Source organism: Oncorhynchus nerka, linkage group LG6 (assembly GCF_034236695.1).
Source record: "Oncorhynchus nerka isolate Pitt River linkage group LG6, Oner_Uvic_2.0, whole genome shotgun sequence".
Lineage (NCBI taxonomy): Eukaryota > Metazoa > Chordata > Actinopteri > Salmoniformes > Salmonidae > Oncorhynchus > Oncorhynchus nerka.
Window position 1 is genome coordinate 83,640,154 of NC_088401.1, and position 16,213 is coordinate 83,656,366.

The 16,213-nt window shown below is 44.4% G+C and overlaps 1 protein-coding gene across 2 annotated transcripts; it reads right to left on the reverse strand.

Moving 5' to 3' along the window:
- Positions 1–4,984: 4,984 nt before the first annotated feature.
- LOC135572266 (calponin homology domain-containing protein DDB_G0272472-like) lies at positions 4,985–16,199 on the reverse strand. 2 transcript variants are annotated; one of them, XM_065019959.1, is made up of 17 exons: positions 16,160–16,199; positions 14,290–14,351; positions 14,005–14,043; positions 13,843–13,919; positions 11,889–11,947; positions 11,681–11,797; positions 11,314–11,439; positions 11,036–11,161; positions 10,825–10,949; positions 9,172–10,609; positions 7,940–8,015; positions 7,776–7,819; positions 7,395–7,538; positions 7,144–7,274; positions 6,310–6,929; positions 5,510–5,631; positions 4,985–5,223 (listed from the first exon to the last, which is right to left on the reverse strand). In XM_065019959.1, coding segments are annotated over exons 2-17 (3,279 nt in total). In that variant the 5' UTR covers positions 14,292–14,351; positions 16,160–16,199; the 3' UTR covers positions 4,985–5,190. The 2 variants fall into 2 exon arrangements, with proteins under 2 accessions (XP_064876031.1, XP_064876030.1); XM_065019958.1 differs by lacking the exon at positions 16,160–16,199 and adding an exon at positions 14,626–15,133.
- Positions 16,200–16,213: the final 14 nt, after the last annotated feature.

Here is a 16,213-nt window from a genome sequence, read left to right on the forward strand (position 1 = left end):
ATCAAGAAAGCCAGTCAGTTGATTATTGACAAGTTTTTCCAACACTTTTGATAAACAGGGCAAAATAGAAATAGGCCTATAACAGTTAGGATCAGCTTGATCTCCCTCTTTAAATGAAGGATGAGCCGTGGCTGCCTTCCAAGCAATGGGAACCTCCCCAGAAAGGAGAGACAGGTTAAAAAGGTTGGAGATCAGTTTGGCGATGATAGGGGCAGCAACCTTAAAGAAGAAAGGGTCTAAACCATCTGACACATGTTTTTTTTGGGGGGTCAAGTATAAGGAGCCCCTTTAGCACCTCGGACTCAGTGACCGCCTGCAGGGAAAAACTTTGTAGCAGGGCAAAAATGGGGAGAAGCATCGGGGATAGTCGCATTGGAAGGGGTGGGAGATGAGGAAATGTTGGACGGGCAAGGAGGCATGGCTGAGTCAAATAGGAATCCTGACTTAATGAAGTGGTGATTAAAGAGCTCAGCCCTGGGCTTCTTGTCAGTAACAACCACAACATTAAGGGACATGGGCAGCTGTGAGGAGGAGGGTTTATTCTCCAGGTATTTAACCGTTTTCCAGAACTTCTTGGGGTTAGACCCACAGAGAGAGAACTGCTCCTTAAAGTAACTAACTTTGGCCTTCCCGGATAGCCTGAGTACATATACAGGGTGTACTGGTACTGAGTCAGTGTGCCGGGGTACAGGCTAGTCAGTAATTTGTGCATGTAGGTAGAAGTAAAGTGACTATGCATTGATAATAAACAGTGAGTAACAGCTGTGTAAAATACCCGAAGCGAGCATAAAAGGCATTTAGCTCATCTGGTAGGCTCACGTCACTGGGCAGCTTGCGGCTGTATTTCCCTTTGTAGTCCGTAATAGTTTAAGCCCTGCCACATCTGACGAGCATCAGAGCCAGTGTAGTAGGATTTAATCTTAATCCTGTATTGACGCTTTGCCTGTTTGATGGTTCGTCTGAGGGCATAATGGGATTTCTTATAAGCGTCCGGATTAGTGTCCCACTCCTTGAAAGTGGCAGTTCCTTTAGCTCGATGCGGATATTGCCTGTAATCCATGGCTTCTGGTTGAGATAGGTACGTACGGTCAACTGTGGGGAAGTCGTCTGTGCACTTATTGATGAAGCCTATGACTGAGGTGGTATACTCCTCAATGCCATTTGATGAATCCCGGAACATATTCCAGTCTGTGCTAGCAAAACAGTTCTGTAGTATAGCATCCGCGTCATCTGATCACTTCCGTATAGAGCGAGTCACTGGTACTTCCTGCTTTAGTTTTTGCTTGTAAGCAGGAATCAGGATAGAATTATGGTCAGATTTTCCAAATGGAGGGCGAAGAAGAGCTTTGTATGCGTCTCCGTGTGTGGACATCCTTCTGGTTGTGCGTGACATGCTGGTTGAAATGAGGTCAAACGGATTTAAGTTTGCGGCCCCAACGAGCACCATTTCTGGATGATAATTTTCTTGTTTGCTTATGGCCTTATACAGCTGGTTGAGTGCGGTCTTAGTGCCAGCATCGTTTTGTGGTGGAAAATAGACGGCTACAAATAATATCGAGTACTCTCTCGGTAGATAGTGTGGTCTACAGCTTATCATAAGGTACTCTACCTCAGGCAAGCAATACCTCGAGACTTCTTTAATATTAGACATCGCTCACCAGCTGCTAACAAATAGATGACTGACATGGGGCACTGTTTTGAAGCCACTATTGTAACAAAACATTTTGGAAGATATATAAATTCTGTTAAATGTCTACATTTGTTTTGCCATGTTTATTCTATTACAGACATCTTAATGCATACTTAAATTATGTGAGCTAAACATAATAAACATTTTCCTTTTAAGTATAATTTGTAGAAAGTACTAATGTTACTACAATATATATATATATATATACATACATACACACCTATATAAAACATGTAATTTATTTGAAATACTGTAGAATTGCATTCATTCCTATGGAGGACTGCTCTTACTGAGGAGTGCCAATATGGCCGACCACTGGCTTCAAAGCCTTTCATTGGCCAATACATAGCGTCAGTCATCCAGGGATTATATACATCATTGGTTATAATCCTGAACCTAGAGCAAACTAGAAGGCGGTGATGTTATCTTGCTTGAAGAATGTTAAATTACAAAAATGCAATAATTAAGCATGTTTATTAACAATCCTTTAGAGAATGAAGTTCAATTTAACACAAATCTTGAAAACAAATTACATAGGAAAACCGAACAAACAATTCACGTTACAGAAAGTAGATCTGAGCTATTTTAACACAAACACAAACATAACAATATATATATGTAGGTAGGTGCTGAACATTTGTTCATATACATTTATCGCCCTCCAGGTTCCCTCGGAGAGTTCATCAATGAGCTTGATGCCTTGATAAGCTCCTTTCCTGAGGACGGCTCACCTCTCACAGTTCTGGGCGACTTTAACCTCCCCACGTCTACCTTTGACTCATTCCTCTCTGCCTCCTTCTTTCCACTCCTCTCCTCTTTTGACCTCTCCCTCTCACCTTCCCCCCCTACTCACAAGGCAGGCAATACGCTCGACCTCATCTTTACTAGATGCTGTTCTTCCACTAACCTCATTGCAACTCCCCTCCAAGTCTCCGACCACTACCTTGTATCCTTTTCCCTCTCGCTCTCATCCAACACTTCCCACACTGCCCCTACTCGGATGGTATCGCGCCGTCCCAACCTTCGCTCTCTCTCTCCCCCGCTACTCTCTCCTCTTCCATCCTATCATCTCTTCCCTCTGCTCAAACCTTCTCCAACCTATCTCCTGATTCTGCCTCCTCAACCCTCCTCTCCTCCCTTTCTGCATCCGTTGACTCTCTATGTCCCCTATCCTCCAGGCCGGCTCGGTCCTCCCCTCCCGCTCCGTGGCTCGACGACTCATTGCGAGCTCACAGAACAGGGCTCCGGGCAGCCGAGCGGAAATGGAGGAAAACTCGCCTCCCTGCGGACCTGGCATCCTTTCACTCCCTCCTCTCTACATTTTCCTCTTCTGTCGCTGCTGCTAAAGCCACTTTCTACCACTCTAAATTCCAAGCATCTGCCTCTAACCCTAGGAAGCTCTTTGCCACCTTCTCCTCCCTCCTGAATCCCCCCCCCCCTCCTCCCTCTCTGCAGATGACTTCGTCAACCATTTTGAAAAGAAGGTCGACGACATCCGATCCTTGTTTGCTAAGTCAAACGACACCGCTGGTTCTGCTCACACTGCCCTACCCTGTGCTCTGACCTCTTTCTCCCCCTCTCTCCAGATGAAATCTCGCGTCTTGTGACGGCCGGCCGCCCAACAACCTGCCCGCTTGACCCTATCCCCTCCTCTCTTCTCCAGACCATTTCCGGAGACCTTCTCCCTTACCTCACCTCGCTCATCAACTCATCCCTGACCGCTGGCTACGTCCCTTCCGTCTTCAAGAGAGCGAGAGTTGCACCCCTTCTGAAAAAACCTACACTCGATCCCTCCGATGTCAACAACTACAGACCAGTATCCCTTCTTTCTTTTCTCTCCAAAACTCTTGAACGTGCCGTCCTTGGCCAGCTCTCCCGCTATCTCTCTCAGAATGACCTTCTTGATCCAAATCAGTCAGGTTTCAAGACTAGTCATTCAACTGAGACTGCTCTTCTCTGTATCACGGAGGCGCTCCGCACTGCTAAAGCTAACTCTCTCTCCTCTGCTCTCATCCTTCTAGACCTATCGGCTGCCTTCGATACTGTGAACCATCAGATCCTCCTCTCCACCCTCTCCGAGTTGGGCATCTCCGGCGCGGCCCACGCTTGGATTGCGTCCTACCTGACAGGTCGCTCCTACCAGGTGGCGTGGCGAGAATCCGTCTCCACACCACGTGCTCTCACCACTGGTGTCCCCAGGGCTCTGTTCTAGGCCCTCTCCTATTCTCGCTATACACCAAGTCACTTGGCTCTGTCATAACCTCACATGGTCTCTCCTATCATTGCTATGCAGACGACACACAATTAATCTTCTCCTTTCCCCCTTCTGATGACCAGGTGGCGAATCGCATCTCTGCATGTCTGGCAGACATATCAGTGTGGATGACGGATCACCACCTCAAGCTGAACCTCGGCAAGACGGAGCTGCTCTTCCTCCCGGGGAAGGACTGCCCGTTCCATGATCTCGCCATCACGGTTGACAACTCCATTGTGTCCTCCTCCCAGAGCGCTAAGAACCTTGGCGTGATCCTGGACAACACCCTGTTGTTCTCAACTAACATCAAGGCGGTGGCCCGTTCCTGTAGGTTCATGCTCTACAACATCCGCAGAGTACGACCCTGCCTCACACAGGAAGCGGCGCAGGTCCTAATCCAGGCACTCGTCATCTCCCGTCTGGATTACTGCAACTCGCTGTTGGCTGGGCTCCCTGCCTGTGCCATTAAACCCCTACAACTCATCCAGAACGCCGCAGCCCGTCTGGTGTTCAACCTTCCCAAGTTCTCTCACGTCACCCCGCTCCTCCGCTCTCTCCACTGGCTTCCAGTTGAAGCTCGCATCCGCTACAAGACCATGGTGCTTGCCTACGGAGCTGTGAGGGGAACGGCACCTCAGTACCTCCAGGCTCTGATCAGGCCCTACACCCAAACAAGGGCACTGCGTTCATCCACCTCTGGCCTGCTCGCCTCCCTACCACTGAGGAAGTACAGTTCCCGCTCAGCCCAGTCAAAACTGTTCGCTGCTCTGGCCCCCCAATGGTGGAACAAACTCCCTCACGACGCCAGGACAGCGGAGTCAATCACCACCTTCCGGAGACACCTGAAACCCCACCTCTTTAAGGAATACCTAGGATAGGATAAAGTAATCCCTCTCACCCCCCTTAAAAGATTTAGATGCACTACTGTTCCACTGGATGTCATAAGGTGAATGCACCAATTTGTAAGTCGCTCTGGATAAGAGCGTCTGCTAAATGACTTAAATGTAATGTAAATGTATATAAACCAATACAGATGAACGTAATCTGCAATCTCATTTATTGTTCTAGGATGAGTTTCACAAAGAGCCTCTCATGGATGAGGTAAACCTGTGCCGTTCTTCTTGAGTGCAATATAAAGAAACATCCAGATTCTCCACCCTCCTCCGGAAGTGTGCACATGTACACTTCCTGTCAAAATGGGCCTAAGACTGTCATCTGGTCAACTTCCTCCAGAGATGGACATCTTTTAGCTAGAGGCTGTGTCTTCACCTGAATGTTCCTGTGAGACAACAAATCATACAGTTCAGTAAACGTCCAGGTAAACATGTAACGTACACAGCAAATAACTGAACAGAAATGTTGGTAGAATAATGTAAAGAATAGATATCCGCGATCTATCCCCTACTTTTTCAAACCTGTGCACCTGTGACTTACATTATTTGGTAATAGGGTTACTATATAAAAGAGCAGTCGGCCAACCCTTGTTTCTACACTTATGGTAAAGAAGCATAGACAACTCAAGTGAGTTGATTCTGATGAGATTCAACAGGATTCTGGTGCTTTACCATAAACTTCAGATAGTGACAGAGGCTGCTGCAGTGTTGGTTCCTTGCTTCGTCCTCATTGACATAGATGACTTGACACAGGTCGCAGAAGTAGCCAATGACAGGTTTAATGAATTCTCTTCCTGTAACAAACACATTAGAAAGCATAGTACTGTACTTCATAAAGACAATGCCTCTTTACTACGGTTCATTGCTGCACAACTTGGTAGTGTTTTCAAAGCAAACAAATTAAAACAGTTGTTTCAGTGATGAAGTCTAAAAAGGTACTTTTGTTATTTTTCTTGAAAGGAGACATGACAGTAGCCTTGGGTGCCAGTCTTATTGTACTCTCTTTGCCTACTCCTTATAGAATTGTCATGCCATGGAGTTGACAAGAGCACAAACAGATCTGAGACCAGGCTATAGAAAGAGGCAACAGACGTGAGACCAGGCTATAGAAAGAGACAACAGATGTGAGACCAGGCTATAGAAAGAGACAACAGATCTGAGACCAGGCTATAGAAAGAGACAACAGATCTGAGACCAGGCTATAGAAAGATACAACCGATCTGAGACCAGGCTATAGAAAGAGAACAGATCTGGGACCAGGCTATAGAAAGAGAACAGATCTGGGACCAGGCTATAGAAAGAGAACAGATCTGGGACAAGGCTATAGAAAGAGACAACAGATCTGAGACCAGGCTATAGAAAGAGACAACCGATCTGGGACCAGGCTATAGAAAGAGAACAGATCTGAGAGCAGGCTATAGAAAGAGAACAGATCAGTGCAGTGAGGCTATGAATCACATCCAAACACTTACCCACTGGGTTGTTGGCCTGGAACGATGACTCCATACCAGTCTTTATGGAATCTGGTCTCGTTTCCACATTATCCTCCATCTTGGTTTCTGCATTATCCTCGTTGCTACAGGCCTGCTTCTCTTCCTCAGCAGCAGGGACAGGGGCATCCTTTTGGTCTTCACTGTTGGAGGATTGGTCAATATCCCCTTCAGACGCTCCTCTGTCCTCCTTGTCACAGTGTTGGGCTGGCTCGGAGCATACTTGTCGTGCCGTCTTCTCTTTTGTCTCCTCGTCCTTCTCTTTTGTCTCCTCGTCCTTCTCTTTTGTCTCCCCGTCCCTCTCTTTTGTCTCCTCGTCCCTCTCTTTTGTCTCCTCGTCCTTCTCTTTTGTCTCCCCGTCCCTCTCTTTTGTCTCCTCGTCCCTCTCTTTTGTCTCCTCGTCCCTCTCTTTTGTCTCCCCGTCCCTCTCTTTTGTCTCCTCGTCCTTCTCTTTTGTCTTGTCGTCCTTCTCTTTTGTCTTGTCGCCCTTAGCCGCTGACTTTGAGTGACTGCTGGTCCGTCCACTCCTTATCCTGCTACTGCTTCTAGTACTCATGTGATCCTTCTTCCGATCACTTTTAGAATCAGATTCAGGTTTCCACCTGACAAAATAAGATAATTCCTTTTTAGTCCAGACTTATATAAAGTTTAGAAACGTTTACCTTAAGATAGATAGGCAGAAATCACTGCACGTAAAATATGATCAGACGGGGATATTTTCTATCAGAAGAGACAGAGAAACATCAATTATCAATGGCTCCCACACGGGATGGGACGGCGTGTGTTATACGTCTGTTTAGCAGAGCAGACACCAACCCTGTTGTTAGTCTTTTGTATTTCTGAGACCGCAGGATGATCAACCTCTGGCCGTATAATTTACAGCCATCATAACGCAGCTCTCTTAAAGCCTTTGTCGCATCAGAAGACCTCTCCATCTCAATGAAGCCCTGAGAGATTGATGAGAGAGGAGAGAGAGACCAGGGTTACTGAAACAACAAATGTGATCAGACTTGTAGTACATCATTAGGATCGACTCCATTTTAGATGTCCTTCTGTGAGGAACATACCTCTTCACCATTGCGAAGGAGGAAATAGCGATGCACTCTCCCGAAGCCTTTAACAATCTTCAGGAAGTCATTATCTGTATAGAAGCCTCTGGGAAGGTTTTTGACGTAGATCACTCTACCAGGTGTCTGATCACGTCCTGAGGGCTGAAATAAATATATATTTTACAGGTGTGGTTGTAACAATCTTATTGACAATAGTTAACTAAAGCTGCATTGAACCCCCTCAACCCAGATCGTATATATGGTGTTAGACTGATATATTGCTTAAAACCAATCTTCCCCAGTTAGAAGATTGAATGAACAATTCTAAACAGATGACCAGTACTGACTCACAGAACATATCAGAAACAATAATGAACAAAGATATATACATTTGCTCACTTTGCTCTTGGATCTGCTCTTGATCTCATCTGTTGACTGGTTATCTGCAATGTAAGATAAACATACAATCAATGACCTTCATAACAATGTTACTATTTCTCTAAAAATGCTGAAGTTTGAATGGAATCTATGGTCGAGTTGCTAGGTGTTGAGTAATAAGTCACCTTGGTTATCAACCGAGGAATCGTCCTCTAGCTCATCCAACGTAATAAGATTCTCAAGGTCCTCTGGGAAATCAGGCTGAGGGGAACAAAACATCAAAACATAACATTTAGGATTTACTGAAACACACAACACGTATTAAACATGGCACCTTGTATTTTACACTTTTGGAACTAGATGAACTACATGTTAAAGACCTGACAGATTATGTATAGATGAACTACATGTTAAAGACCTGACAGATTATGTATAGATAAACTACATGTTAAAGACCTGACAGATTATGTATAGATAAACTACATGTTAAAGACCTGACAGATTATGTATAGATAAACTACATGTTAAAGACCTGACAGATTATGTATAGATAAACTACATGTTAAAGACCTGACAGATTATGTATAGATAAACTACATGTTAAAGACCTGACAGATTATGTTAATAAACTACATGTTAAAGACCTGACAGATTATGTATAGATAAACTACATGTTAAAGACCTGACAGATTATGTATAGATGAACTACATGTTAAAGACCTGACAGATTATGTATAGATAAACTACATGTTAAAGACCTGACAGATTATGTATAATGAACTACATGTTAAAGACCTGACAGATTATGTATAGATGAACTACATGTTAAAGACCTGACAGATTATGTATAGATGAACTACATGTTAAAGACCTGACAGATTATGTATAGATGAACTACATGTTAAAGACCTGACAGATTATGTATAGATGAACTACATGTTAAAGACCTGACAGATTATGTATAGATGAACTACATGTTAAAGACCTGACAGATTATGTATAGATGAACTACATGTTAAAGACCTGACAGATTATGTATAGATGAACTACATGTTAAAGACCTGACAGATTATGTAAGATGAACTACATGTTAAAGACCTGACAGATTATGTATAGATGAACTACATGTTAAAGACCTGACAGATTATGTATAGATAAACTACATGTTAAAGACCTGACAGATTATGTATAGATAAACTACATGTTAAAGACCTGACAGATTATGTATAGATGAACTACATGTTAAAGACCTGACAGATTATGTATAGATAAACTACATGTTAAAGACCTGACAGATTATGTATAGATGAACTACATGTTAAAGACCTGACAGATTATGTATAGATGAACTACATGTTAAAGACCTGACAGATTATGTATAGATGAACTACATGTTAAAGACCGGCATATACATTACCTCATCATCAACGTATGAAATATCTCCTTTCTGGTCTTCACCATCCATCTCTTTCCCCTGTTCTGACCCGGTCGCTGAGAGCTCTTTCCCCTGTTCTGACCCGGTCGCTGAGAGCTCTTTCCCCTGTTCTGACCCGGTCGCTGAGAGCTCTTTCCCTTGTTCTGACCCGGTAGCTGAGAGCTCTTTCCCTTGTTCTGACCCGGTAGCTGAGAGCTCTTTCCCCTGTTCTGACCCGGTAGCTGAGAGCTCTTTCCCCTGTTCTGACCCGGTCGCTGAGAGCTCTTTCCCTTGTTCTGACCCGGTAGCTGAGAGCTCTTTCCCCTGTTCTGACCCGGTAGCTGAGAGCTCTTTCCCCTGTTCTGACCCGGTAGCTGAGAGCTCTTTCCCCTGTTCTGACCCGGGAGCTGAGAGCTCTTTCCCCTGTTCTGACCCGGTCGCTGAGAGCTCTTTCCCCTGTTCTGACCCGGTCGCTGAGAGCTCTTTCCCCTGTTCTGACCCGGTAGCTGAGAGCTCTTTCCTCTGTTCTGACCCGGTAGCTGAGAGCTCTTTCCCCTGTTCTGACACGGTAGCTGAGAGCTCTTTCCCCTGTTCTGACACGGTCGCTGAGAGCTCTTTCCCCTGTTCTGACCCGGTAGCTGAGAGCTCTTTCCCCTGTTCTGACCCGGTAGCTGAGAGCTCTTTCCCCTGTTCTGACACGGTCGCTGAGAGCTCTTTCCCCTGTTCTGACCCGGTAGCTGAGAGCTCTTCTGTACGAGCATCATCTACAGTCCCAGAAGTTGCTTTCTGCCTGGGCTCACATAGGTCTTTAAACTCCTGGATCAAGTCCTCAGCACCCTCCTGCAGTTCCTCTCCCTTCTCTCCCTCCCCCACCTCTCCCTCCTCTCCCATGTCAGAGTTCTCCTCTCCATCCTCCCCATACACGGCCATCCCCTCGATGTCACTGTCCATATCACAGGCCTCCATGGCTCCATCCTCCTGGCTGTCGTGGGTCGCAGTTTCTTGCTTGCTCTGGTCAATCGTGTCGACAGCCTTTTTGGACTTCTCCATCACAGTGGAGGACTGGGATGGGGTCTTATTCTTGGTGGGAGGTTGTGAGCGAGTGGATGAGGAAATGGGGGATACCTTCTCACTGGACACCCACTCTTTAGTATGGGAGCGAAGGCTTCTGGGGGACCGACTGGAGCTCTGTTTGCTGGGGGACTTTAGCCTGTTTTTACCCCCACAGTTTGATTTCACCCGTTCTTTGTGACGGTCGCTATCCCTCTCTCTACTCCTCCTCCTCTTTGAGGAGATTGGGGAAACTCTCCTGGGGCTGAGGGACCGCCTTCTGGGGCTTGGGGTTCTCTTTCTCTTAGATCTGTCTTCAGACTTCCTGCTCCTGTCTGAAGACTTCCTGTCTGAAGACTTCCTGTCTGAAGACTTCCTCTCAGACATGGTCCTGCATGATGTGATGAAAAAAAAAGAAGGTTTACAGACAACACTTTTATTTCCATGTTTTCTGGCTTTTAAAGAGTCTAAATGAACTATTTCTCCTTTAATACAGTGGTTATAACAGTGACACTGTTCTGACGGTCTGAACTCAGAAGCCATAATCAATGCATGTTCGCATGCAAAACAAAAGGTAATGGCACAACAGGGGACGCATCAACTTACCGAAGTGTATTATACTCTGATGAGAAGGCCACTTTAATATGTATCTCATCTATTTTCAGGTGTTTGGATGTATGGTGTCCAACCAGCGTCTGTGCATCCAGTGCATTAGTCATTTCCACAAATGCCTAAGAGGACAGAATACACTGTAAGCAAATTGTAGTATACTATAACAAAGACCCCCCCCAAAAAAAGTTCAAATGCTGTATAATACCTGCGTAGGTAAGAATAGAGAGTGCTCCACAGGTCCAAATCCTTCAGCGACGGCCAGTAACTCTCTCTTCCACGCGGCAGACTCTTTACCAGGAGGCACCGGGGAAAAACTCAACACCCGGGAACTCTATACGGACGTAAATTGATTTATTTAACTCAATGAATAATACTGTGTGTGTGTGTGTGTGTGTGTGTGTTTTGTTTTAGGAAAAATCCTCAATTACCCTTTCAAACAAATGTAAACAAAAAATGGTGTCAATTCATCTTGTAAAAATGTACCTGTAGGAAATTCAATGTTGACGAGACAGAGAAGGTGACTTGTCCTCCTTTCACCATCACTGGGTTACTGAGGTAGTATGTCACAATATCGGCGGCCTGGTCAGTTGAGCCCAACTCCACAAACGCCTGAAGATGCAGCGTTACAAGAACCATAAAAACATTATTACTAGAATGGATATCCCTATTGTAGTCAATGAGGCCATGATGGGTGGTCGATTCTACTTCTATACTTACAACATGATGACGATAAGATTTTCTCAATTATTATTCAGTCACTGCAAGACTTTTGACCCATTTCAGAGGAATTGAAAACACATATATTAGGTATTTTAATAGATGGCAGGATGAATAAAGCTACTAGTCTTACCAAAGCGGGGAACATGATGACTTTCACAACTTCCCCAAACGGATTAATCAGGTCCCTCAAACCATCTTCGTTGAGACACCGAGCGGTAAATTTGGCACAAACCACTTTGCCACTCCCCTGGAAAATGAAGGCAAGTAAACAGACAATGTGAAAACTTTTAAAAAAGGGGGGAAACCTAGATAGTAATAAACCAGAAGAACAACAATACCTTTGTAACCTTTGTCTTAGTGTCTACGTTTTTTCTAGAGCCGCTACTTGACGGTTTACCTACAGGACAATATAAAAGGTAAGTTACTGGCACGTTAATATGTTACATGAATCAATCAGACATATACGGGCAAAGCAAATGGTCCTGTGTGGCTCAGTTTGTAGAGCACGATGCTACCAACACCAGAGTTGTGGGGCGGTAACCTAGCGGTTAGAGCGTTGGACTACTAACCGAAAGGTTGCAAGATCGAATCCCTGAGCTGACAAGGTAAAAATCTGTCGTTCTGCCCCTGAACAAGGCAGTTAACCCACTGTTCCTCGGCCTTCATTGAAAATAAGAATTTGTTCTTAACTGACTTGCCTCGTTAAATTAAAAAAAATATCTCAAATTCGAAATGCTTGATAAAAGTGTCTGATAAAATGGAATATACAGGAAGTATTCACACCCCTTGGCTTATGCCACATTGTTGTGTTTCAGCCTGAATATAAAATGGATTAAATTGAGATAATTCCACTTTCACATTATGGGTTATGTTCTGAGAAATGTTAACAAATTAATGAAAAGCTGAAATGCCAATATGTATTCAACCACTTTGTTATGGCAAGCCTAAATAAGTTCACGATTAAAAATGTATTTTATAAGTCACAAGTTGCAAGGACTCATTCTGTGTCCAATAGTAGCGTTTAATATAATTTTTGAATGACTACCTCATCTCTGTACCCCACACATACATCTGTAAGGTCCCTCAGTCGAGCAGTGAATTTCAAACACAGATTCAACCGCAAAGACCAGGGAGGTTTTCCAATGCCTCACAAAGAAGGACACGTATTGGTAGATGGGTAAATATAAAATAAAGCAGACATTGAATATCGCTTTGAGCATGGAGAAGTTATTAATTACACTTTGGATGGTGTATCCATCAATACACCCAGTCACTACAAAGATACACGTGTCCTTCCTAACTCAGTTTCCGTAGAGGAAGGAAACCACTCAGGGATTTCACCATGAGGAGAATGGTAACTTTAAAACAGTTACAGAGTTTAATGGCTGTGATTGGAGAAAACTGAGGATCAACAACTTTGTAGTTAAGCCACAATACTAAAGGGAATACCTAGTCAGTTGTACAACTGAATGCCATCAACTGAAATGCATCTTCCGCATTTAACCCAACCCCTCTAAAACTGCTATAAAAGTGGCCAAAAAAATAACTTTATGTCCTGAATACAAAGCATTATGTTTGGGGCATCTCCAACACAACACCTCACTGAGTAACACTCTTAATATTTTCAAGCATGGTGGTGGCTGCATCATGTTATGGGTATGTTCGTCATCGACAAGTACTAGGGAGTTTTTTAGGATAAAAAGAAACAGAATAGAGCAAAGCGCAGGCAAAATCCTAGAGGAAAACCTGGTTCACCTTTCAGAAGACAATAACCTACAACTCAAGGCCAAATATACACTGGAGTTGCTTACCAAGATGACATTGAATGTTCCTGAGTGGCCTAGTTATAGTTTACTTAAATCAGCTTGAAAATCTATGGCAAAACTTAAATGGCTGTTTTGCAATGATCAACAACCAACTTGACAGAGAATGAAGCATTTAAAATAATAATAATGTGCAAATAGTGTACAATTCAGGTGTGCAAAGCTCCTCGAGACTTACCCAGAAAGACTCACAGCTGTAATCACTGCCAAATGTGATTCTGACATGCATTGACTCAGGGTGTGAATACTTATGCATTTCATTTTCAATACATTTGCAACAATTTCAAAAAACATGTTTTTACTTCGTCACTATGGGGTACTGTGTGTAGATGGGCGAGAGAGAACAAAATATATTTAATCCATTTTGAATTCAGGCTGTAACACAACAAAATGTTGAATAAGTCAAGGGGTGTGAATACTTTCTGAAGGCACTGTATTATGTATAGGCAAGCTAATGCAGTTAGTTTACCTAAGTAGTTAATAGACCTATGGGAAGGTCCAGCAGTCTTCTCTTCAACCCTTGGTCTGTCTGTGTGGTCGCCACCACTAAAGGGATTGAAAGGCCTGTAGTTAGGATCTATTCTACATTAATACCAAGCCCACACACACACACAGAGAGATATGCTCTTACCTTCTGGCGGTCTGCATCTGGCAATCCCATTCAGGATACCTAAAAACATAGGTCCAAGACGAAGAGAGAGAATGATTTTTTAAAATGATTTTTAAAAAAGCTGGACAACTTAGGAACTTAATCGATTTAAGCTAGGCCTATTACAATATCAATAATGACAGTAAGAGTTTGAAACGTCATCAAATGTATTGGTCACATACACATATTTAGCAGATATAGCAAAATGCTTGTGTCATGCTGTTGAGTGGAGAACTGGAAAAACACATTGAGTATGTGATTACTCACATTTGAAGAAGTGTGAGCTGTCCGTCTGCATGTTGAGTTCCATTGACGTGTGTGAACCAGTACTGCAACAACAACAAAAAGTCGCTCTGGATAAGAGCGTCTGCTAAATGACTTAAATGTCAATGTAAAAAGGACAACAACAAAAAATCTCACTGATTGTTCATATTTAAGATAATGCATAGGCTGTCTTCTAACATACGTAGCAGTAACTGTATATTATTAGTGGCACAAATAGGCTTAAGATTCATACACTTTTGACCCTTTCACACACACATGAACCTACCTGAGACCCAGATAATGCAGATTCAACAGAAATAAGAGGAGTAAGCTACTTACCTTTTCAGAGAGCACAGTAATATCGCAGAGAGAGCACGAATAAGGAAACGTTTGGGGGATTTCTCCGTGGAAGTCAAGAGCAGCCTTCTTGGTGGGAGTTTTGCCAGAGGTGGCCATCTTGATTGTGACAACTGGGACATCTTTGTCTGGGCGTGGTCTGTAGTCTGTAGCTGGTGGGTACCTGTAATCTACTGCTGGTTGGGATGAGTTGGGGGGTTTCCAGGTGTTGCTGCTTCCTCCTTGGGCCGTGTTGTAAGTGGACCTAGGAGTTTGGTAACTTCTGGGAGTTTCTTTACCATAGTGGTAGTCCACAACTCGGACAGGCACAGGTTCTAGGCGAGGAAGTGTGTACTGCATCGGGTTGCCATGACGATCTAGTTGCCAGGGCTCAGCCTGTTCTGTGGGAAGGAGTTGGGAAGGGGGAAGAGCGGGGTGGGGGTAGTCTAATTGCTGAGAACGACTCTGGTCACGCTGCTCCCACGCACGGCCTGGAGGAAGGGTAGCAGTGGGGGGGCGAGATGTGGCAGCAGGGGGGGTAAGAGGTCATAGCTGGATATGGTGGCTGCTGTGTCGCCCTCTTCTTTCTGATCTCCAGGAGCAGACGTGGTAGGTTCTCCACAGTGATGAGCTCCTCAGGCATCTCGGCTAGTAGAGACAAGTCTTTGGGCTCAAGCCCACAGCTGCTCAGGAGGGTCAGAGTTTGGTCTGACCGGCTTAGAGAGGAAGAGTAAGGGTCTGACCGGCTTAGGGAGGAGTAAGGGTCTGACTGGCTTAGTGAGAAGGAGTAAGGGGACTCGGTGGCAGCGGAGGCTCTGGATGAGGAGGATGGGTAGGATGGTATTGTGGAATGAGACGGAGCCTCCTGGGACGATCTGTAAACATTGTGACTGTGGTCTCCAGGGTGCAGGTGATCTGGAGAGTCGAAAGCGCTGGCTCTTAGATCTTTAGCTGGTGGTGGTCGTCTGTAGGAGTAGTTGTGAGACATGCTGGAACGTAAACGTATCAAATCTCTGTAGAGAAAGTTGCCAGTGAAGAGATGAGGGATCAAAGAAGCAATCTAGGGGGAATATGGATTTAATATCAGGAAACTTGGGGGCGGGACCTATCTTGACTTTAGCTGATTCCTTGTAGGTGTGACATGCTGGCGATAACCAGCAGGCCTAGCCCGAACCGTCATGCAGATCTAGCTAACGTCACTGGCAAATGCTGGCTGAACGTTAGTTAGTTCTGACATGGAGCCAAACCATAGGCCTGAAAGGGTTGCTCATGCAAGTGATAAAAATTACATAGATAGATATGGTAGACCATCGAAATACCAAAAAGTTATAAATAGCATAAATTTACAAAAACGAAACTGACACTGGCTGAACTAGCAAAGCTAACGTTGACGTAAGCAAGCTAACTTCCTCTCGCGTTAGCTCGATAACTAGCCATCAAACAAACCAGCAATTTTTTGAAAGATGAAAATAATTAGTGAATAGATATAAAGACTTGACATAAATATCGGTATGCAACTTTGGTCATTGTGTCTTACCGTAACCTGTAGCTAGCGCGCTTCACAGGCGTCTAAACCGGAACCGGAAGTGAA